Here is a 24,854-nt window from a genome sequence, read left to right on the forward strand (position 1 = left end):
AGGAGCGATCCATGGATCCCACTCCCATACTCCCAGCTTCGTGTCTGGTGGCGCCTGTAGTGTGGGAGCTGGACGCGGACGTTGAGCGGGCGTCACGTGCAGAGCCCTCTCCCCCTGAGTGTCCAGCTGGTCGTCTGTATGTTCCGTCTGCTGTCCGCGACCGATTGATCTATTGGGCTCACACGTCACCCTCCTCTGGTCATCCTGGGACAGGTCGGACGATGCGCTGTCTTGAAGGGAGGTACTGGTGGCCCACTTTAGTTAAGGACGTGAGAATTTATGTTTCTTCCTGCTCGGTGTGCGCCCAGTGCAAGGCTCCTAGACACCTGCCCAGAGGTAAGCTACAACCTCTACCCGTTCCACAACGGCCGTGGTCGCACCTGTCGGTGGATTTTGACTGCTCTTCCACCTTCACAGGGTTACACCACGATCCTGGTCGTTGTGGATCGGTTTTCAAAGTCCTGTCGTCTCCTCCCTTTGCCCGGTCTCCCTACGGCCTTACAAACTGCAGAGGCCCTATTTACACATGTTTTCCGGCACTATGGGGTGCCTGAGGATATAGTGTCTGATCGGGGTCCCCAGTTCACATCAAGGGTCTGGAAGGCGTTCATGGAGCGTCTGGGGATCTCGGTTAATCTTACCTCAGGTTTTCACCCGAGAGTAATGGGCAGGTGGAGAGAGTTAACCAGGATGTGGGTAGGTTTCTGCGGTCTTATTGCCAGGATCGGCCGGGGGAGTGGGCGAAGTTCGTGCCCTGGGCAGAGATGGCTCAGAACTCGCTACGTCACTCCTCCACTAACCTTACCCTAATACACATTGAAAAGGAGTATCAGCCGGTTCTGGCTCCTTGGCATCAGAGCCAGACCGAGGCCCCTGCGGTGGACAATTGGTTTCGGCACACTGAGGAAACCTGGGAGGCAGCCCACGTCCACCTTCAGCGTGCCATAAGGCGCCAGAAAATTGGCGCAGACCGTCGCCGCAGTGAGGCCCCAGTGTTCGCACCAGGGGACAGGGTCTGGCTCTCGAACCGAAACCTGCCCCTCCGCCTGCTCTGCCGGAAGCTGGGTCCGCGGTTTGTGGGGCCGTTTAAAGTCCTGAGGAGAGTGAACGAAGTATGTTATAGGTTACAACTGCCCACTAATTACCGTATTAACCCCTCGTTCCATGTGTCTCTCCTCAGGCCGATGGTGGCTGGCCCGCTCCAGGAGGCTGAAGTGCGTGATGTTCCTCCACCTCCTCTAGACATCGAGGGGGTTCCGGCGTACTCTGTTGATCCATTTTTCATTTTCCATTGGTTTTGTCTTGTCTTCCCACACACCTGTTTTCAATCCCATTCATTACCTGTTGTGTATTAACCCTCTGTTTCCGCTCATGTCTTTGTCAGAGATTGTTTATTGTCAGTGTAGTGTTTTTGTTGTATAGGTGCGTGACAGGTCTTCGTACCCATATTTGTTTATGTTCTTTTCCTGTTTAGTGTTATGGAGCATGTTACTATGACATTATTAAAAGACTCCATTTTACACTCCGTTTGACTCTCCTGCGCCTGACTTCCCTGCCACCTATACACATATGCCTGACAACTTCATTGCAAAATAGTGTGTTTTAATCAATTATTTGGTGTCACAAGAAAATATTTCATATAGTTTTATTTAAAACGGATAACTTTATTTAATGTTTTACAATTACTTATTTGTTTAATTCTCTGAGTAGGATGGTTCTCTCCTTCCACTTCTAAAGAGCCAATCTACGGAGGACAATGACAAAACTCTGTCTGGCCATCTCTCAGTTATTTGGAGCAGTTAGAGTCAGCTGTAATAGTGCAAACTTACTATTGAAACGGAGGATAATGCCTATGTATTTAAGTTTTAAATATATGTCTTCCGACAACACACTTTGTAACAATTTTCAGCAGAGTACCTGAACATGCATGAACTAGATTGAGGTCTTTGATTGTAATTATTTTCGCCTCGAGGGTCTATTTATTGCCTACCTCCCTACTCTTCTACATTTGCACACACTGTACATACATTTTTCAATTTTCTTTTTTTTTGTGTTATTGACTGTACGTTTGATTATGTGTAACTATGTGTTGTTGTTTTTGTGACACTGCTTTGCTTTATCTTAGCCAGGTCTCGGTTGTAAATGAGAACTTGTTCTCAACTGGCCTACCTGGTAAATAAAGGTGAAATATAAACATTCTGAATTCAAAAATTAATCAAAACATTTATATTTTTCAGCTTTGTCTCTTACTTTTGCTCAGTCTGATGTTTGAAGACCTTCATCCTTGGAGGCACAGTTCATTTGGAATCCTTCATCACTGGGGACCTTGGCAACTACAACTGGTTCAAAGTGACAATGGGACAGTCTGAGTCAGTCCAGCCAGGAGACTGTGCTCTGAACTGGACAATACACACTGAGACCTGTGCAGGAGAACAGTGTCTATTGGTTCAGACATGGCTCAGGAGAATCCCGTCCAGGATAGCCAATACTATATTATATACAATGATACCAAAAAATGGAAAGGTTTACAGGTGGGGACATTCAAGTTGCGACTGAAGCAGATATGAGGATCCTTGTCCTCCTCTCCATCATAAGAACTGAAATTGTCCTCTGCTGTCTGACCATCTTCATCATCTACACCACCAGGAAATAGATTCATTCAACGACTAATTTTCGCAATCCTTTTGCTGTTACAAACACATGGTTTACTGTCTGTTAAAATGTTTCAGTGCTCGTCAGCTTAGTTGACAATATCAAGGTAAAATGCCCACATGTTGATGATGCAGATTCGTTTGTAATACTTTTTGGATATTTCTGTTTAGACTTTCAATAAATAAATTAATCTTTATTGAAAATGCCTTTTTTTATTCAATACTGATAGACACAGTATGATATATTAACATATTGAAACAAGACTGATGAAGTATTTCATGATTATTGCTTTCTGGGAGCATACACATCTTCTCCACCCCTGCTCTCTCCCTCTTCCACACTCTGATTTGTTTATTGAGAAGCTCCGCACAGTGTCATTTTTGTCAGAGTCTAAAATAAAGAAAGAGAGACACGTACGTCATCCACAATTACTAAATAACCCCAGCGATCCATATGATGCATAAGATTTTATTGTCAATGTGAAGCAGTATAATGTCAAGAAAAAAATAGAAGGCCAAATGACTCACTTGGACTGTGGATGAAGTGTCCATGGTCACCCCTAATTAAAAAACAAAACATATATATTTTTGTATTTTCTCGTTTGGCATTCATCCATGATATAATATTGATTCATTACATTAATATATGGCATTCATATATCATATATTTTGAATAAAGTATAACAAAGTCAAACTTAATCACCCTGCTGACTTTTTTTGCAGAGTTCTCCTCCACAAGAGAATGTGTGTTGCAATCAGGATAATAATGATTACAACTCGAACAAACGTTATGTAGTTCAGCAATCCGGCTTGATTCTCTTGAGAAGTAGAAAAATACATATATTTAAAAGGAGGGAATTTTTCAGGTTGCTGACCAGAAACCCCTGTCATATAATGTATAATACCTGTACCTACATTTGGTGCCCTGTGTGAGGACGACATGCTTTGCGGAAATAGTTTTAAAAATATATACATTAATTATAATCAGCTCTTACAAGGTCTAACCCTCAATGTCCAGCCTGGTTCCGTTCACTTGAGTTGATTAATAGGCTAAAGAGAACCACACAACATTTTAACATTTAGAAATTAAAACCGGAAACATAGTTTGCTACTAAACATTCTGTTTCTTTACATACTTTCAATCATGAAATACACACCATCTCCAAAATAGTATTCATTATACCAGAATATTCCACAATGATACGATCCAACATCAGTATGAGGTAAAGGCTAATTGATGTAGGTGTCAAATGTATCAATTCACATCCTCATTTGCATAAGAGTTACAGTAAAGCCATGTCAATAAATTGAGTCAAGGAAGAGGACAGTGTCAGTTATCTTACAGTAAATAGCTGATGAAACACAGGAGAAATGGACTAGACAGTCTAGATATTCACATATAGTACATACAGATGAATAGTGGGGTGCAGTACTGTGATCAGTAGGCTTCTTGCCTCACAGTTACAGAGAAAGGAACCTTTTTTCTCTGATTGGTGGGAGATACATCAAATAACACCCTTACTGGTAGCAGTGGTGTGTATTCATGGGTACCAAGGAAAGTCAGGCTTCCCCATTAAATTGACTAGTAAAATGTATCTTTCGTCTCTCTGTGTTTCATAATTTTCCTTCAATTCGTAAGAGGCTGAATTTTATCTCGCTGGAGAAAGCATCCCGAGCCATTCAGCATTGAGCTAAACTGAGCGGGCTCAACTCTGTGTGGTCCTGGTACACCAAAATAAAGTGTCAAGGGAAGCAACCTTGGATTTGTCATCACTTCTATCAAATCCTATTGCGTATACATGCTTGTATACGTGATTGACAGAAAAACTTAAATTGTTACATCTCGTTGTGTTGTTGTCCTCCTGTTGCTACCTAGCCAGCTAAAATGGTCATTTTTGGATGGAGATAGGGATTTGGACTTGTGGTTTTACTTAATTCCCCGTACAGGCCAATGATTATAACAGCGATTCTGAACAAACCATTAATTCATACATTGTTGTGCCCCTGGTCTGAGAGGATAGAAGTTCAATATGTAGCTAGATATATAAGGCTAATGTTAACAAGCTAACGTTGCCCATGAATGGAAGTTAGGCTAACAAGGAAGCATTTAGCCAGGTAACATTCAGTAGGACAACAAAATATTACAGCGTGTATGACAGAGTGATAGACCGTTTTGTCAACATGAAAGAGAGGAGGATGGCGTTTCTCTACAAGTAAGGTTAGTCAACATGTTTTTCTACTTGCACAGACACGCACATGCGCACGCACACACACGGAAATCAGAACCATGGACAGCCACATCATATTTAATGTAGCTTACGTTCATTGGACTAAATCGTTTTTGGTATCTTTTAGTTGTCACTGAGACTAAGCAGAGGTGGTTTGATCAAGTTGAAATGTTGAAGTTGAAATGGTGCTGGAATAGTGGAGGCATCTTCTGTTTTCTGTGCGACTTGAGGTAACTCTCTGTGTGGACTTCACTGGACAGAGGCTGCTATCCGGTATTGTGATAAAACAAAGGTGATGTTGCATTTATTCTTCTTATTATCTCAACCTTTATATCATGGTCGCAAGACATGAATTATCAGGTTATAGATCAAATAACGCAATTATCACAAAACATAGGTTGTGAAATGGCTTGGCTTTCCCGGTGATTGTACCCACACACCGCTACTGCCTGGTAGGTGTGTAAACCCACACTGCACTTCTTACAAAGAGAGCATTTATTGTAAATCATATACATGTTTATCTGTGCGGTATGTGGAGTCAGAGTGATTCTCATGGTCTCTCCTGAAAAATGTATTTGTATCTCAGCAACTCTAAACTTGGTTAAATAACAGTTAAATAAAAAAACACTTCTTCTGTGATAAGAAATAGATGTGTGTTGGTGTTACTCAATTTCTCATGATGTGTTGGAGCCTGACACATATTCAGCTAAACTGCTATTCCTTTTAATCATTTTGTATATTTGTATATGTGGTGGCAGAGATGTTCTGTAGACAGAGAATAGAGATGAACGGAGTGTATAAATTAATGGTTTATTATGTTAAAAGCACACAGTCATAGAGCAAAAATGGGATTCTCTATCAGATTATTTCTTTCAAACTGTCAAAAGATATGTCTATTTAAGGCATTACAGGATTACATAAATCTAGACAATGTTAAAATTACATTTTCTTTCTTACATTGTAACTAATTTCAGTTACTAAAAGCAGTTCAATTATGCTACAAATAGTAAAATGGTTCTTCTTGGAGTCTTTGTGACAGTGGTGATATATTTCACTGCTGCTGAAGGTATCTGACATCAGAGTACACTGCATCCTCTCTGCTGGTCTTCTTTCTTGCTGTTCTAGAAGAGGACTTCTTCTTGGGGGTGAAACTGACAGCTGCGTAGTTCAACATGTCACTGTCTTGATTCTGAGGGGGGTGGAGCCATGATAAAATACATTATGATGACAGCATGAACTACTATATAATGTTTCTATTCTCCTCTACAACACTCTACAAAAGACATGACTGTTCAGACTGTACACCCACTACAATGACCTGACAGTCAGTGGAACAGAGACAGAAGTTCCATGGAAAAATTACATCTAGTACACTGACATATTACTTGCAAGAAATGTTTATAACATAAAAATCACAAATAAGGTGAATACTAGCTGTAAGGAAAATGTAATTGCAGATTCTTGTAAAAACTGAAAATATACTCTATTTATAAATGTTGACAATTTTACCTGATTGCCCTGGGACGTTGGGACATCAGTCCTCCCTTCAAAGAGATTGAAATAGAGGAAGGGCAGCTATAATTTTTTACGACATTCTAACTCTTTTTAACCTCATGTACATTGCATAGAGATGCATGAACCTTTAGATACATCAGCTATAACATTACATACATTGGATACATTATTATAAAGTAATACCTCTGCTATCTCTGTTCAGAGTCTTGCACAGCGCCCAGACAAGTAGAAGGGTCACTATCCCCAGAACGATGTTGGAGACGACCAATGACAGAACAGTAGGAGTCAGATGAAATGGAGAGATGATGCTCAGGAACTGTGGAAAGGGTATCAGTAAATTCATATTGTATTCATGGGCACTTAGGAAGATCATCAAACAGTATGTAATCAAAAGCTGATGGTGATATTGTATTGCTTGTTGAGGCAGATGTATGGGATCGCTTTGAGGTAGGTTGTTTGCATGAATATACAGTATTGCTGTGGCAAGGTACAGATTAAATGGGATTTACCTTGAAGTTCCAGCTTGGTCCCGTCTCCAAACAGTATCTCCCCACATGAGGCCACAGCACAGTAGTAAGTCCCAGCATCAGAGAGGCTGAGGTTCCTCTTGGGGAGGTTGTAGACACAGCTCTGTGTAGGAGATCCAGCCTTAGTGCTCTTCTCACACTGATCACTCCTGTTTCCATGGGTGTAAATGATTCCTGGACGGGATTCTCCTGAGCCATGTCTGAACCAAAGGACACTGTGTTCTCCTGCACAGGTCTCAGTGTGTATTGTACAGTTCAGAGTCACAGAGTCTCCTGGCTGGACTGACTCAGACACAGGCTGCTGGAGTACAGACATGCTGTTGGACTCTGAGTCTGAAGGTGTTTGGGTGAAAAATATTACAGCCATGTATTCATCAGTAGCATTTGAATAAACAGTTGTACGAACATCAACATGTCAACATACAGAGCCACAAAATTTGCAATGGTGGAAGAAGTCCTCAATGTCATACTTGAGTAAAAGTAATGATGCCTTAATAGAAATTTCTCAAGTAAACGTGAAAGTCACCTAGTAAAATAATACTTGAGTAAAAGTCTAAAAGTATCTGGTTTTAAATGTACTTAAGTACAGTTGAGGGGAAAGTGCTCAAATGTCAAGTGAATGCTATACATCAAATTCCTTCTATTATGCAAACTAGACGGCACACTCTCACACTCCAACACTCAAGACATAATTTACACAAACACGGTATATGTGTTTCGTGAGTCCGCCATATCAGAGGCAGTAGAGATGACAATGCGTTATATTGATAAATGTATGTGCGTCAATTGGACCATATTGCTGTCCTGCCTGAGCATTTGAAATGTATGAGTACTTTTGGGTGTCAGGGAAAATTTATGGGAGTAAAAAGTAGATATTTTCTTTAGGAATGTAGTGGAGTAAAAGTAAAAGTTGTCAAAAAATATAAATGGTAAAGTAAAGTACAGATACCCCCCAAAAAAACTTTAAAGTATTTATACTTAGGTACTTTACACCACTGAACATTTTGAAATTGAAAAAACAAATGTTTAGCTACCTTTGACAATTAAAACAGTTCCCTCTCCAATAGTGAGCTCATAGATGACTCTAGTGGAACAATAGTATGTAGCTGAGTCCCCTGGCTGTGCCTTGGAAATGGTCAGGTTACAGGTGTAGAGTCCTCTCCTCACACCCAAACGCTTGGTCTCAGTAAAGTCCTTGATAAAATTGTTGGAATAAAAACTATCTCGGCCAATATATGGTGATGACGCCATGTGAAGGGGTTTCTGTCCAACACTCTGCTTGAACCAATCAAAACTGGTCACTGACATATTTGGACGAAAGCAAGTGAGAGTCACAGTGCCTCCCAGCTTAGCAACCATCACAGGGGTTGGTTGGATTACGTTTGGTTTGGTAAAAGCACAAACTGTCAAAGCAAACAAACAAAATGGATCAAAGACAAAGACATGGATAAACCATTTCTATTAAAACGACATACTTCAAATGATTAAAAAAGGAACTCAATTAAAACGTCTTACACTTACCCAAGTTGATGTAAAACAAAAATAAGTGTCTGACCATCATTTTTACATAAGTCACTTCTGCACTGCATAGTGTGTGGGTCTGACAGTGGGGCACCTTATATATGATGACACTTTACATGTAGCCATCATACAGTGGGAGGGAACACTGAAATGAGAGATTTTATTGGCTGACTACCATCTTACAAGTGTGTCCTCTGGCTTACCATAGTTTAAAAACGTTTAAAGAAGACATTGTAAGTAAGTCAGAGTTACTGGATTCTGCCAATAAAATATTGGCTTGATACGGCTGCTTCTTTTTTTTTGAGAAATGAAACCTTTACTGAAATTTGTTAATCAAAAATCAGTTCAAAACATCTGTTTTTATGTTTGGACAGGAAACAGAGAAGAGTCTCATTCCGCTTTCTACAGCTAGTACCTCAGATACTACTTTGTCCAGCAGAGGTTGAACTAACCCTCAATGGGAATTTACCCACCATAGCATAACAACGGCATATCCAGCATGCTCTTGGTTTTCATCCTAGGCCCCTAGGTGGCTAATAAACACATATGTGGCTATGACATAATATGAGTTAACCCTATCTAAAAGTGTGCCTAGATCAAACAAATAGGGAGAATACCCATGACCTCTTGATTAGTGAAAGATCTCATAACTTACCCACACTTCACTGCTTGTTGCCCAGTGGCTGTAGAGGGCACTTTTTTTTCAAATACAAGGTTTGGGTGGGAAGGAACCCACTATACCCCGAGTAAGATTCATTATCTATCAAAGTCAGCCCACAGATTTAAATAGATGGATGATGACAAGGCTTGATGGAATGGAATTTGGTTGTGGCAAGTGGTGGAAAAGGTACACAATTGTCATACTCGAGTAAAAGTAAAGATACCTTAATAGAAAATGACTCAAGTAAAAGAGAAAGTCACCCAGTAAAATACTACTTGAGTAAAAGTCTAAAAGTATTTGGTTTTAAATATATTTAAGTATCAAAAGTAAATGTTATTGCTAAAATATAGTTAAAAGTAGAAGTATAAATCATTTAAAATTCCTTATAATAAGCAAACCAGACAGCACCTTTTTCGTGTTATTGTAATGTATGGATAGCCAAGGGCACACTCCAACACTGAGACATAATTTACAAACGACGCATGTGTGTTTAGTGAGTCCGCCAGATCAGAGGCAGTAGAATAAGTGCGTGAATTTTCCTGTCCTGCTAAGCATTCAAAATGTAACAAGTACTTTTGGGTATCCGTGAAAATGTATGGAGTAAAAAGTACATCATTTTCTTTAGTACTGTACTGAAGTAAAAGTAAAAGTTGTCAAAAATATGAGTAGTAAAGTAAAGTACAGATACCCAGAAAAACTACTTAAGAGGTACTTTAAAGTATTTTTACTGAGGTAATTCACACCACTGTTTGTGGCTCACAAACTTCTCTGAATAATTTTATCCAGAAACAAACTGTTTGTGTATTGGTTTCCTTGACTTTAATGGTGGCTAATCTGACGCAGGCTAACTCAGAACAACAGGCCCTGTGTTCTGGAATCTAATCTGTTTACTGGAGAGTAAGACATGTGGTTTGGCCCCTTATGACAATTGTATCATCATCATTATTATCATCATTATATTACATATAAACATTGACTCTTAATTTTAAATTTATGAGTGCAAATCAACGTAACTTTTTTATTTATAATTTGGGGGTATGAAATAGAAAATAGAAATTGTTCAAATCCCTACAGAATTTGAACTGACCAGCTGTGGTTCTCATCATTGTCCACTAGAGCGCGGCATTCTCTCATATTTCACCTTTGGATAGGTATTGCTGACAGCGTCACGAAATCGATGCGCAGGCTTTAATGGGGCAGCAGTTTGTGTGTTGTTGTGATTCTGGACGGAAAGATAGCAACAATGACAAGAAACTGCCATGTGGGGAATCGTAAATCGCTAATTGAAGTTAGTTGCATCTTGTTCTTGATACCATGTCTTATTTTGAGGTGTTTTGACTGGTTTCATGTCAAATATGGCAAAAATGTGCTGTAAGAGAGAACAAGTGAAATATAGATTACATGTTGTCAACAACCTAAACCAACTCCATCTGTTTTGCCCTATAGTTTGTTGCTAAACAACCAAACCATCTAATAAGAATTCACACCTATAATCTACCCAAAATACTGATAATCTCCAATTCATAGGAGACAAAACATAAAAATAAATAAATCAACTGTTCTTTGAATTTATCCCAGGAAAATTATTACAGGTCTTCATGCAATTTGTAGGTTACTATTTGTAACAGTGTTCGGTCAGGTATTTGAGGCGTGTACTTGATCCCCTACGGTATGAGAGGGAACAGGCAGGAGGCGCGCGAGATACTCGAGAATCCTGTTCTGTCCTCTTCACTCGCTCCAGCCCCGCCTCACTACGACAACGCTGCCTGCCTGGTCCATCCGCATCTGTCACAACTGTCTGCAGCTGCTTGAGCTCCGTGGCATGCCCTCAGTTATACCGGGATTTAGGTGGAGGTTTTCACGAGAAAGATAGTTATGTCGGAGGTACGGAAATTTACCAAAAGGTTGAGTAAACCAGGAACTGCGGCGGAACTCAGGCAAAGCGTCTCCGAGGCTGTGAGGACATCGGTGATTGTGGTTAGTATGATGATGGCTAATAATCTCTTCTTTGGCTAGCTAACGGTAGCCTACCTTGCTGTCCAAACCCACTCACGAAACCATAGCCCGAGGGTCCGCTCCATTTATTCTGTTTAATCCGGAAAAGCCTAAGTGTACTTTTAGTTCATAACGTTACTTGAATGTCTGAATGTCGAAAGACAAATGTTTCCCCCCAGTTATTATCGAAGACGCGTGTCAGCGTCTCACCATTTCCTCTACGTCACCCACTGAGCAGAGCTTGCTACATTGGATTAGGATACAAGCTACCTCTTTCAATTTAAACATGCGTATTACGTCGTAATTAGCCTGTAATTAAGCAGTGACGGTTAGCAGAAAATGAACGTAATTGAAACGGGATAATGTCCATATAAAGGAAGTATGGTATTTGCAGTATGTGTGTCTTTTCCCTGTGGATAGTGGTGTGACATTGTTCATGCAGAGAGAACACATGGTATTCCATTGGTCTTGGCTCCAGCTCCAGCGGCGGCTTTTGTGTGCTTGAGAATTGAGCAGTGCCAGTTCTGAGGTTGAATGTGCAGCTAGACTGCATGGTTTGCCTAGCTATCCCTATTCCCTGTCGTGTAGCCTGGTCCTTTTTTTCCCCAGTATTGAATATTTGATGTTCCAGGCATGTAAAGTATCATTATTGATCCTGGTGGTCTTTGATTATAGCTAGGCCTACAGTAAGAGTTCAGTCTCTATAGAAGCATTTCCTTTTTCTTTGTTGAAAGGACAATAGTAAGTGCTTTATCATGGATCATGATTTGTGCACTGGTCGGGGTTTGTGTTACAGTTGGACTGTGTGTAGTATTGGCCTGAAACCCTTTGATGATGCAGGGTATGGCTTGAGATAAATTGCATTTAATGCTGATGAGGCACTGAGATTTAATCACTCACACAGGGCTCCTTTTGGTCCTCTGTGGTGTGTGTGTGTGTGTGTGTGTGTACATGACCTCTAGGGTTGTTTGACCTCATGCCCTCTTGATTTGTCATCATGATAGTTCTCCACGATAAACTCTCCCACACTGTCAATGTCATCTGATTCGCTAGACTTTTCTCTCTTTCTCATATGATGCAACCAATTGAAAATCCCAGCCAAGAAAACATTCAGTGGACTTTTGCAGATCTCTTAGGCCAGATCTTTTTATTCACAAATATCTCCACTCAAGTGAAGTCAATCAGGCATAGTAATCTTGTGATGAGGTATGACGCTGACTGACGTGTGCAGGGCAACACAGGTTCCGAAGTGTGTTGTGTCTGGTTGAGCGGATGATCCTCAGGGTAATGGTCGCCGTGGTAATGAAGAACAAGCCCTGTTTTGTGGAGGTCACGGAGCAGGCATTCTCACATGGGGATTCCCTGGAGGCATGCTCCAACCATGCTTCCTGTGTGTGTGTGTGTGTGTGTGTGTGTGTGTGTGTGTGTGTGTGTGTGTCTGTGTGTGTGTGTGTGTCTGTGTGTGTGTCACTTATGTCAATGGGGCTGCTTGTCTTATTCTCCTTCCTGGAATTAACAGTTTTCTGCTCTTTCCATATTCCTGTATCTCTTAGTTAGTGTGTCTAGAAATGACCTTTCCTACATTCAATTGGAGGGGTAGGTATTTACTTTGTTCTGGGCTCCATTCTCTGTGATCTGAAAGCTCAATTAAAAGCCTTAACGTAGTTTCAGCTCATAAGACATTGAGACGTTTTGAATGTCAGCTGAAATGAACATACTGAACATACTGTAATCGACTAGGGTCGCTTAGATCATAAGGAAGCTCCTGAAGAGTCTCAAGAGGTGTTGTTTAGATCTTGTCTAGAGGAATGATATACATATAAGATTGTGTATTTACTCAAATCAAGTCAGGTCAAGGGTTGTGGAACATGGGAAGTCTGTGTTCTCAGTAAACACACAGACTGTAGTACTTACTGGGGTCAGGGGGAGGACATTGGAACTGTTGGTGCATGTGTGTGTGTGTTGGTGCTTGCGTGCACATCCTTACGTACACATAAACGCCAGTAGTAAAGCCCATCTGCTAGAGATAGACTTCTCTGTCTTTCCACTGAACTGTATAAGACGCACAGCAATCTGGAAAAGTACTTCTCTCGCTAACATTATAGCCAAAGCCAGTGATGGTGTTTGGAGTGTCCGGGGCCAGATTGATTGCTGAGTTGAAAAACCGGTGTGACGTACAGTAAAGTCCCATAAAGAGATGAGAAAGTGACTATATATGGGTGAATGTAGCAGGCAGGCGGCTACGCCCCAACCAGAACTAACCCCTTCTTCCTCCTTTCTTGCTCTTTCGTTTTCTTTCTCTCCCAGGCTGTTCTTCTCTAAAGGAGTTGAGCCAGAACTCTCTCTCTTTCTCTCCCTCTCTCTTTTCCTCTCTCTCTCTATCTCTCCTATGACTCTCTCTCGCCCACCTTCTCTCTCTATCTCTTCGCTTTCTCTCTCTCTCCCCCTTCTCTCTCCCTCTCTATCTCTTCGCTCTCTCTCTCTCTCTCTCTCTCACACACGAACTGTCGCAATGGAACTGTATCTTCTGGTCCTGTGGTTCCACTGCTGCCCAACCTGTTGCACATGACAGGAAGCTGCTGCTCTCCTCTGAGCTGCTAGAAGTAATGCATTAAGCAGGCAGCAGAACCTACCTACAGTAGCTGATTGTAAGGCCGAGCGATTATGTTGTTTACCATGTACAGTTGAAGTTGGAAGTTTACATACACCTTAGCCAAATACATTTAAACTAAGATTTTCACAATTCCTAACATTTAATCCTAGTAAAAATTCCCTGTCTTAGGTCAGTTAGGATCACCACTTTATTTTAAGAAAGAAAAGAGGAGATACCGATTAATCGGTCGATTTTTATTTTTTATTTTTTTGTAATAATGACAATTACAACAACACTGAATGAACACTTATTTTAACTTAATATAATACATAAATAAAATCAATTTAGCCTCAAGTAAATAATGAAACATGTTCAATTTGGTTTAAATAATACAAAAACAAAGTGTTGTAGAAGAAAGTAAAAGTACAATATGTGCTATGTAAGAAAGCTAACGTTTCAGTTCCTTACTCAGAACATGAGAACATATGAAAGCTGGTGGTTCCTTTTAACATGAGTCTTCAATATTCCCAGGTAAGAAGTTTTAGGTTGTAGTTTTTATAGGAATTATAGGACTATTTCCCTCTATACCATTAGTATTTCATTAACCTTTGACTATTGGATGTTCTTATAGGCACTTTAGTATTGCCAGTGTAACAGTACAGCTTCCGTCCCTCTCCTCGCTCCTCCCTGGGCTCGAACCAGCAACACAACGACAACAGCCACCATCGAAGCAGCGTTACTCAAGCAGAGCAAGGGGAACAACTACTAGAAGGCTCAGAGCGAGTGCCTTTTGGAATGCTATTAGCGCGCGCTAACTAGCTAGCCATTTCACTTCGGTTACACCAGCCTCATCTCGGGAGTTGATAGGCTTGAAGTCATAAACAGCGCAATGCTTGACGCACAACGAAGAGAAGAGCTGCTGGCAAAACACCCGAAAGTGCTGTTTGAATGAATGTTTACGCGCCTGCTTCTGCCTACCACCACTCAGTCAGATACTTAGATACTTGTATGCTTGTATGCTCAGTCAGATTATATGCAACGCAGGACACGCTAGATAATAGCTAGTAATATCATCAACCATGTGTAGTTAACTAGTGATTATGATTGATTGTTTTTTATAAGATAAGTTTAATGCTAGCAAGCAACTTAACTTGGCTTACTGCATTCGCGTAACAGGCAGTCTCCTTGCGGAGTGCAACGAGAGAGAGGCAGGTCGTTATTGCATTGAACTAGTTAACTGTAAGGTTGCAAGATTGGATCCCCCGAGCTGACAAGGTGAAAATCTGCCCCTGAACAAGGCAGTTAACCCACCGTTCCTAGGCCGTCATTGAAAATAAGAATGTGTTCTTAACGGACTTGCCTAGTTAATTAAAGATTAAATAAAGGTGTAAAAAAATATATAAAAATTTAAAAATTCGGCGCCCAAAAATACCGATTTCTTATTGTTATGAAAACTTGAAATCGGCCCTAATTATCCGGCCATTACGATTAATCGGTCTACCTCAGGTTAACATACACTCAATTAGTATTTGGTAGCATTGCCTTTAAATTGCTTAACTTGGGTCAAACGTTTTGGGTAGCATTCCACAAGCTTCCCAGAATAAATTGGGTGAATTTTGGCCCATTCCTCCTGACAGAGCTGGTGTAACTGAGTTAGGTTTGTAGGCCTCCTTGCTCACACACGCTTTTTCAGTTCTGCCCACAAATGTGCTATAGGATTGAGGGCAGGGCTTTGTGATGGCCACTCCAATACCTTGACTTTGTTGTCCTTAAGCCATTTTGCCACAACTTTGGAAGTATGCTTGGGGTCATTGTCCATTTGGAAGAACCATTTGCGACCAAGCTTTAACTTCCTGAGTGATGTCTTGAGATGTTGTTTCAACATATCCACATAATTGTCCTACCTGATGATGCCATTTATTTTGTGAAGTGCACCAGTCCCTCCTGCAGCAATGCACCCCCACAACATGATGCTGCCACCCCTGTGCTTTACGGTTGGGAGGGTGTTCTTTGGCTTGCAAGCCTCCCCTTTTTCCTCCAAACATAACGATGGTCATTATGGCCAAAACGTTCTATTTTTGTACAGCATACTCTCTGTTACATGTGCCAGGTGGGCCAGGTGGGACACACTTACAGCTGAACTGTGGCAGGGAGTCCTAGAGAGCCGGGAGTCCTAGAGAGGGGCCTGGTGGTTCTCTGACATTTTATCTGACTGTGTCTCTCTCTCCCTTGAGTCTTTTCCAATGTCCTTGGCCACTGTTCAGTGGTCACTGCAGAACAGTCTCCTCTAATATGGATAGAGCTCTACCACATTCTGGGCTGCATGAAACTGCCCTCAGGCCCAGGAGTCTATTACCTTACATAGAGCAGATTACATTGTATTCAAGCCAGGCTTACCCTATGTCATATTTTCACCTACTTCTGCTGAGCCTTGCACTATTGTTAGAATGAATAATTATTGATGTTTCCTAGTTGCTTCTCCTTGGCTGACTTGCTTTGTCCTGGACTGATTCACATGACTTAGCCTATCATATGTGTGTTTTCTCTGAAACTGTCTTTGAATATAGGATATGAAATCATTCACTTCTCTATGAAACTCTCAACAGGATGCAGTGATGTGGTGGAGCAGCCATCTTTTGTTTTGTGATTGTGTTGCCTTGGTAACATGTCAGACTGAGCCACTCTCCAATGGCTGATGAAGTTAGAACTCCTGCAATAACCTGTGCCCTGCAACGCTAATTTTCACTCACTGCAGCAAGCAACCCCCCTCTGAACTCCCTGGCGTCAAAAAAGAAACAGTAGCCAGGAACTAAGACCCTAAGGTCAAAGGTTTTAAGGCATTTTTACAACCCTGTGCAGTGCCTAACCCCTCTGCAGAGTACTTCAGTAGGGACCATGTAACACAGTAAACCTCTGGTGTCGGAGTGTTGGACTCCAACCCCTCAAAGGACATTCTGTTGAACTAGACTACTGTGCCATGTGATCACAATCCTCTCAATGTTTTAAGATCTCCTCCAGTCCAGCAGTCAGCCTAATATTTTTCCCTCTTTCCCTCTGTTCATGCTCTCTCTCTCCTCTGGTTATTGTTTATTTCTCTCTCTCTCTCTCTCTCTCTCTCTCTCTCTCTCTCTCTCTCAATTCAAAGGGCTTTATCGGCATGGGAAACATATGTGTTTCCATTGCCAAAGCAGGTGAAATAGATAATAAACAAAAGTGAAATAAACAATCAGAAATGAACAGTCAACATTACACTCACAAAAGTTTCAATGGAATAGAGACATTTCAAATGTCATATTATGGCTATGTACAGTGTTGTAACGTTGGGCAAATAGTCCAAAAGGGGAAGTAAATACACATACATATGGGTGGTGTTTACAATGGTGTTTGTTCTTCACTGGTTGCCCTTTTCTTGTGGCAACAGGTCACACAGTTTGCTGCTTTGATGGCACACTGGGATATTTCACCTAATAGATATGGGAGTTTATTAGAATTTGATTTGTTTTCATATTATTTGTGGGTTTGTAAATCTAAACTCAGTGTTCACCTAATTGTCTGCCTTCAAGGTCTCTCTCAATAGCAAGGTTAAGCTCACTGTCTGTACATAGTCAAAGCTTTCCTTCATTTTGGGTCAGTCACAGTCCGTTTTTTGGTTAATCATTTCCAATGTGTCAAGTGATGATGTTTTTGTTTTCTGGTGATTTGGTTGGGTCTAATCGTGTTGCTGTCCTGGGGTTCTGTGGGGTCTATTTGTGTTTGCGAATAGAGCCACAGGACCAGCTTGCTTAGAGGACACTTCAATAGGTTCATCTCTCTGTAGGAGGTGATGGCTTTGTTATGGACGGTTTGGCAATAGCTTCCTTTTAGGTTGTTGTAGAATTGAACGGCTCTTTTCTGGATTCTGATAATATAATTAGCGAGTCTCTAACTTTTCATGCTCTGCAGCCGCCCTCTGAACTTTGTGTCTCTCTGTGATCTCTGCCCTCTAACCTCAGTCATCTTTAGTTCAGGGAGAGTAGCTTCTCTCTGTCACATTGACAAATATCTAGTCCAGCAGAGCAGAACAGATCAGGTGGGAAAAGAGCAGAGTGATGTTTTTCAGTCTCAGCTTCCAAACAACTGCCCAGACAGAGGAAAGCTGAAACACACTGTGCTTTTTCACAATTACACCATGCTGTTAGTGGGTTGTGTTACTCGTCTGGGACTCTGGTCTGTTTTGTACCCGGTCCACAGCCACCCTTATGATACTCTGTCCCCTCTACGGATCATATTGAGGGGGAGAGATGAAACGCACTGTGCTTTTTCACAATGACACCACCATGAGAGCTCAGGATTCAGTAGCTAGGAGGACTTTATTGGTCAGTCTCGGGCATCGTCCCAAATGCGTGTCTTTTTGTCGAGGCAAAACTTTGTGTGGAAGGTACTACGCAGCACTCTGGCGCACTCAACGTTGTTGATATACGTTGGCTTTTGCTGTAGGCCTATTTGTCAGGGAAACTGTGAAGCCAGCTGTATAACCTATTGCCTGTTTCTGTTTTAGTATTTTATTAAAGAATGTGAAACAATGTTGCGTCTGTTTGCTGATTTTCATTAAATCGTGAATAGCTGTTCTTTATATGGACTAAATAAATGTGTTCATATGGGCAGAATATTATATATAGGCTATAGCATACCAAATGTTGATCAGTTGTGAAAATGAAACATTTAATGTGGAAAAAGGCCAACATTTGTATGTTATTATTATTTTTTTAAAGTCTTTGTCACATGACTATAAACATGGAAAGGTTTTTATAGTAGGTTAGGCTATATTGGGTTCTCACCATCATTATTATTATTCACATCACTACAATTCAATCAAGTCACAATTATCAGATTTGGTATTGACATCAGTGAGCAGGCTTTGTGAGTCAGGAGAGACACATGGGTAGCCCTACCAACGGAAAATGTCTGAAAACAAAAATGATTCTGAAATTCAGACCACAGAAATCCAATGTTTATATACTGAACAACAATATAAACGCAACATGCAACAATTTCAACGATTTTACTGAGTTACAGTTCATATAAGGAAATCAATCAATTGAAATAAATAAATGCTAATCCATGGATCCTAATCCATATGGTTGTAGGTGCCAGGCGCACCGATTTGAGTGTGTCAAGAACTGCAACGCTGCTGGGTTTTTCACACTCAACAGTTTCCTGTGTGTATCAAGAATGGTCCACCACCCAAAGGACATCACGCCAAATTGACACAGCTGTGAAAAGCATGGGAGTCAACATGGGCCAGCATCCCTGTGGAACGCTTTCGACACCTTGCAGAGTCCATGCCCCTATGAATTGAGGCTATTCTTTGTGCAAAAGGGGGTACAACTCAATATTAGGAAGGTGTTCTTAATGTTTTGTACACTCAGGCTTACTTTAGCTTACTGCTTACAAAATAGCTAACAAATATTGTCACAATAAACAACATAGTGCTGTAAGAAAGACATGGAAAATACATGACCAAGCAAATCTATCCAACGTATCCCCCTGTTTATGTGAAGGAGTGAGTGAGGGTATGTGCCTTTTGTGTTTATGTGTCTGTCTGTCTGCATTTGCATAGTCTTTTCTTGTTAGCACTGATTTAGCTGATAGCTGCTTTATTGAACAAAGGTTTTTAATTGGCTTACTTTCCTGCCCTCATTGTAAGTTGCTCTGGATAAGAGCGTCTGCTAAATGACCGAAATGTAATGTAAATGTGTGGTAGCTTATCTGTGTGTCTCTTGGTAACTTGACTGTATGTTCCTCTACAGGAGCAGCCTAAGATCATTGAGCCGTTGGACTATGAGAACGTGGTGTTCCAGAGGAAAGCCCAGATCCACAGTGACCCTCACAGAGACCTGTTGCAGTGTCCTGTCGACGACATCTCGGTACACACACACACACACACACACACACACACTGACACATGAAACATTTGTTTAGTTTGTTCAAATTCAATGTTTTATTTGAGATTATTTATAAAAGTGACATACTCTTTCAAATATGTTCCTAGAAACACTGGTTAACCAGGCACACATTTTGTACGGTAGCTAGGGAAAGCATTGCGAGATATATCCCCGCAGTAGCATATAATATGAATACCAGAAAATACTGCAGGAACAGTGGTTTATTTTATACCAAGATCAGCAAATTCTGTGAGAATTGACCCAGGGAGGGCGTTCTTATAGATTTCTGTTTTTACGAAAAAGTGTCTTCTTTTCCCATTATTCACCAGATCACAGCCTTGTATTAGTCAAAACCAATCGACCCAGCCAGTCCAGTTGAACTCAATCACTGACAGATTATTGGGACTCTTTCAAATGCACATTATTCCAACACACGTGGTTCTGATCAGGAGACACAAAGCAGTAAAAGCCTAAACGACTGTTCACCCTCATCTCTTTCCAACCCCGCCCTTTCTCCCTCTCTGTGTAGGAGTCTCAGATCTCTCGTCAGAGGAGGACCGTGGTTCCCTCCGTGCCCCAGAATGCAGAGAGGGACGCCAAGAGCCTGTTTGCCAAAGAGGTACTCATTCAGTCGACCCTAGTACACAACAAAACAATGCCTGTAGACAAAACTTGACAAGGCTATATCGTAATAGGAATCAATAGGAACTGCGAGGCCTGACCAGAAACAAACTACTGGTTGGTCCCAATCAAGAGATGTTGACCTGTTAACTGTTACTCAGCGAGCACCATACCTAAAGCAAAAACTTGACAACTTGACTAGAGGTCGACCGATTATTATTTTTCAACGCTGATACCTATTATTGGAGGACCAAAAAAAGCTGATCCCGATTAATGAATTTTTATATATATATTTGTAATAATGACAATTACAACAATACTGAATGAACACTTTTATTTTAACTTAATATAATACATCAATAAAATCAATTTAGTCTCAAATAAATAATGAAACATGTTCAATTTGGTTTAAATAATGCAAAAACACAGTGTTGGAGAAGAAAGTAAAAGTGCAATATGTGCCATGTAAAAAAGCTAACGTTTAAGTTCCTTGCTCAGAACATGAGAACATATGAAAGCTGGTGGTTCCTTTTAACATGAGTCTTCAATATTCCCAGTTAATAAGTTTTAGGTTGTAGTTATTATAGGAATTATAGGACTATTTCTCTCTATACCATTAGTATTTCATATACCTTTGACTATTGGATGTTCTTATAGGCACTATAGTATTTCCAGCCTAATCTCGGGAGTTGATAGGCTTGAAGTCATAAACAGCTCAATGCTTGAAACACAGTGAAGGGCTGCTGGCAAATGCAGGAAACTGCTGTTTTGAATGAATGCTTACGAGCCTGCTGCTGCCTACCAGCGCTCAGTCAGACTGCTCTATCAAATATCAAATAATAGACTTCATTTTAATATAATAAACACACAGAAATATGACCCTTAGGTCATTAATATGGTAAAATCTGGAAACTATAATTTCGAAAACAAAACATTTATTCTTTCAGTGAAATACGGAAAAGTTCCCTATTTTATCGAATGCGTGGCATCCATAAGTCTAAATATTGCTGTAACATTGCACAACCTTCAATGTTATGTCATAATTATGTAAAATTCTGGCAAATTAATTACGGTCTTTGTTAGGAAGAAATGGTCTTCACACTGTTCGCAACGAGCCAGGTGGCTCAAACTGCTGCATATATACCCTGACTCTGCTTGTACAGAACGCAAGAGAAGTGACACAATTTCCCTAGTTAAAATAAATTCATGTTAGCAGGCAATATTAGCTAAATATGCAGGTTTAAAAAATATATATTTGTGTACTGATTTTAAGAAAGGTATGGATGTTTATTGTTAGGTACATTGATGCAACGACAGTTTTTTCATGAATGCGCTTGTTAAATCATCACCCGTTTGGCGAAGTAGGCTGTGATTCGATGATAAATTAACAGGCACCGCATTGATTATATGCAATGCGGGACAAGCTAGTTAAACTAGTAATATCATCAACCATGTGTAGTTAACTCGTGATTATGTTAAGATTGATTGTTTTTTATAAGGTAAGTTTAATGCTAGCTAGCAACTTACCTTGGCTCCTTGCTGCACTCGCGTAACAAGTGGTCAGCCTGCCACGCAGTCTCCTCGTGGAGTGCAATGTAATTGTCCATAATCGGCGTCCAAAAATGCTGATTACCGATTGTTATGAAAACTTGAAATCGGCCCTTATTAATCGGCCATGCCGGTCGACCTCTAAACTTGACATACAGTGACACTTTTCTGGCATGGTGTGAACTGTGAACTCTTTATTACCCTGGTCCCCTGGTGTTGTAATGTTACTAATTGAGCTCTAATGTTGACCTGTTTGGCAGTGCATCAAGACTTACAACACGGACTGGCATGTCATCAACTACAAATATGAAGCGTACTCGGGAGATTTCCGCATGCTCCCAACGTAAGTCTAGAATAGAAAAGCTATTGATACACGCATGCTTCCAAGGTGCTATAAATCTGGAAAAGAAAAGCCATTGATAGAAAGAAACATCATAGAAATGACCAGATTGTAGATAGGAAGCAAGGCGTAGATGTATTGACGATATAGACTATTGATCCATTGAGGATTTAGACTAGCTGTTGATCCATTGAGAATATAGACTAGCTATTGATCTATTGAGGATATAGCCTAGCTGTTGATCCATTGAAGATATAGGCTAGCTTTTGATCCATTAAGGATTTAGCCTAGCGTTTGATCCATTGAGGATATAGCCTAGCTTTTAATCCATTGTGGATATAGGCTAGTTTTTGATCCATTCAGGATATAGCCTAGCTTTTGATCCATTGAGAATATAGACTAGCTGTTGAGCCAGTGAGGATATAGACTAGCTATCGATCCATTGAGGATATAGCCTAGATTTTAGTCCATTGAGGATACAGCCTAGCTTTTGATCCATTGAGGATACAGCTTAGCTTTTGGTCCATTGAGGATACAGCTTAGCTTTCCATCCATTGAGGATACAGCTTAGCTTTTGGTCCATTGAGGATAGAGCTTATCTTTTGATCCATTGATATAGCCTAGCTTTTGATCCATTGAGGATACAGCCTAGCCTTTGATCCATTGAGGATACAGATGAGCTTTTGATCCATTGAGGATACAGCCTAGTTTTTGATCCATTGAGGATACAGCCTAGCTTTTGATCCATTGAGGATACAGATGAGCTTTTGATCCATTGAGGATACAGCCTAGTTTTTGATCCATTAAGGATACAGCCTAACTTTTGATCCATTGAGGATACAGCTTAGCTTTTGATCCATTGAGGATACAGCCTAGTTTTGATCCATTGAGGTTATAGCCTACCTTTTGATACTATACAAAGACACACTATTGAAACGACCAGAACCAAGATACAGTAGAAAGGAGTTGATGTATTGAGTATATAGTTCTTCACACAACAACCCTCTCTCTCACACAACAACCATCTCTCTCACACAACAACCCTCTCTACACAACAACCCTCTCTCTCACACAACAACCCTCCCTCTCACACAACAACCCTCTCTCTCACACAACAACCCTCTCTCTCACACAACAACCTTCTCTCACACAACAACCCTCTCTCTCACACAACAACCATTTCTCTCACACAACAACCCTCTCTACACAACAACCCTCTCTCTCACACAACAACCATCTCTCTCACACAACAACCATCTCTCTCACACAACAACCCTCTCTCTCACACAACAACCCCCTCTCACACAACAATCCTCTCTACACAACAACCCTCTCTCTCACACAACAACCCTCTCTCTCACACAACAACCCTCCCTCTCACACAACAACCCTCTCTCTCACACAACAACCCTCTCTCTCACACAACAACCCTCTCTCACACAACAACCCTCTCTCACACAACAACCCTCTCTCTCACAACAACCCTCCCTGTCACACAACAACCCTCTCACACAACAACCCTCTCTCTCACACAACAACCCTCCCTGTCTCTCACACAACAACCCTCTCTCTCACACAACAACCCTCTCTGTCAACCAACCCTCTCTCTCACACAACAACCCTCTCTCTCACACAACAACCCTCTCTGTCACACAACAACCCTCTCTTTCACACAACAACCCTCCCTGTCACACAACAACCCCCCTCACACAACAACCCTTCTCTTTCACACAACAACCTCTCTCTCACACAACAACCCTCCCTGTCACACAACAACCCCCCCCTCACACAACAACCCTCTCTTTCACACAACAACCTTCTCTACACAACAACCCTCCCTGTCACACAACAACCCCCCCTCTCACACAACAACCCTCCCTGTCACACAACAACCCTCTCTCTGACACGACATGTGTTTTCACAGGAAAGGCCTGAAGATGGACAAGCTGCCGGCTCACGTGTTTGAGATCGATGAAGACGCAAAAGATGAGGTGAGTGGAATGTTAGGCCTGGGGGTGATGGACCTGTGTGTGTGTGTGTGTGTGTGTGTGTGTGTGTGTGTGTGTGTGTGTGTGTGTGTGTGTGTGTGTGTGTGTGTGTGTGTGTGTGTGTGTGTGTGTGTGTGCGCGCGCCTACGTACATGTGTGCGCGAGAGAGAGAGAGAGACATTGATTATCAGACGATGTTGAGTGGTCTGGTATGCTCAAGGGTATTTTGTGTGGCCAGTTCACTCACGTCCTCTAGGCCTTGTTGGCTTGGTGGTGGTCATGTTTAAAAAAAACTTTTGACTTTGAGCATAACATCAACACATTGCTGCATCCCCCCCAAAGCGTTTTAGAAAAGATGCTAACAATACAATACAATGCATCAAATAACAGTAATTCAATAGAGATACCGTAGCTTACATCCAGAAACCCTAACCGCCACTGTGCCACTGTGATGTGGTTTTGTGGCGGGAGAGCATTTGCAGCTGTACTCAGTAGGGTCTACAGCCACAGCCTGTTTCCAGATGTGTTTGTGCTATCTTGCCTACGCCTATGGTCATTGTCACATTAGGAGTAGGCAAGACAGCACAAACAGATCTGGGACCAGGCTGCTGCAGCCAACCAGTACAGCCAGTAGCTGTCCTCATCACTCCTCTTTAGCAGTGAAACCAGAGCTCTACTTTTCTAAAAATAGTTCTCATCGACTCCCCCCTCCCTCATCGGCCTGGCCGGATGTGGATAAACT

General features: G+C 41.3%; 1 protein-coding gene and 1 pseudogene across 6 annotated transcripts in view; one reads left to right on the plus strand and one right to left on the minus strand.

Moving 5' to 3' along the window:
- Positions 1-5,670: 5,670 nt before the first annotated feature.
- Positions 5,671-10,843, minus strand: LOC115133498 (uncharacterized; annotated as a pseudogene).
- Positions 10,844-10,889: 46 nt separating this feature from the next.
- dock11 (dedicator of cytokinesis 11) overlaps positions 10,890-24,854 on the plus strand; it is a 106,597-nt gene continuing 92,632 nt past the window's right edge. For all 6 annotated transcript variants that reach the window (XM_065021874.1, XM_065021875.1, XM_065021876.1 and 3 more), the window contains exons 1-5: positions 10,890-11,080; positions 19,481-19,597; positions 20,145-20,234; positions 22,045-22,127; positions 24,049-24,115. In XM_065021874.1, coding sequence (XP_064877946.1) covers positions 10,979-11,080; positions 19,481-19,597; positions 20,145-20,234; positions 22,045-22,127; positions 24,049-24,115 — 459 coding nt within the window. In that variant the 5' untranslated portion in view covers positions 10,890-10,978. The remainder of the gene's footprint in view (positions 11,081-19,480; positions 19,598-20,144; positions 20,235-22,044; positions 22,128-24,048; positions 24,116-24,854) is intronic.

The sequence above is a fragment of the Oncorhynchus nerka genome, linkage group LG8 (genome assembly GCF_034236695.1).
Source record: "Oncorhynchus nerka isolate Pitt River linkage group LG8, Oner_Uvic_2.0, whole genome shotgun sequence".
Classification (NCBI taxonomy): domain Eukaryota; kingdom Metazoa; phylum Chordata; class Actinopteri; order Salmoniformes; family Salmonidae; genus Oncorhynchus; species Oncorhynchus nerka.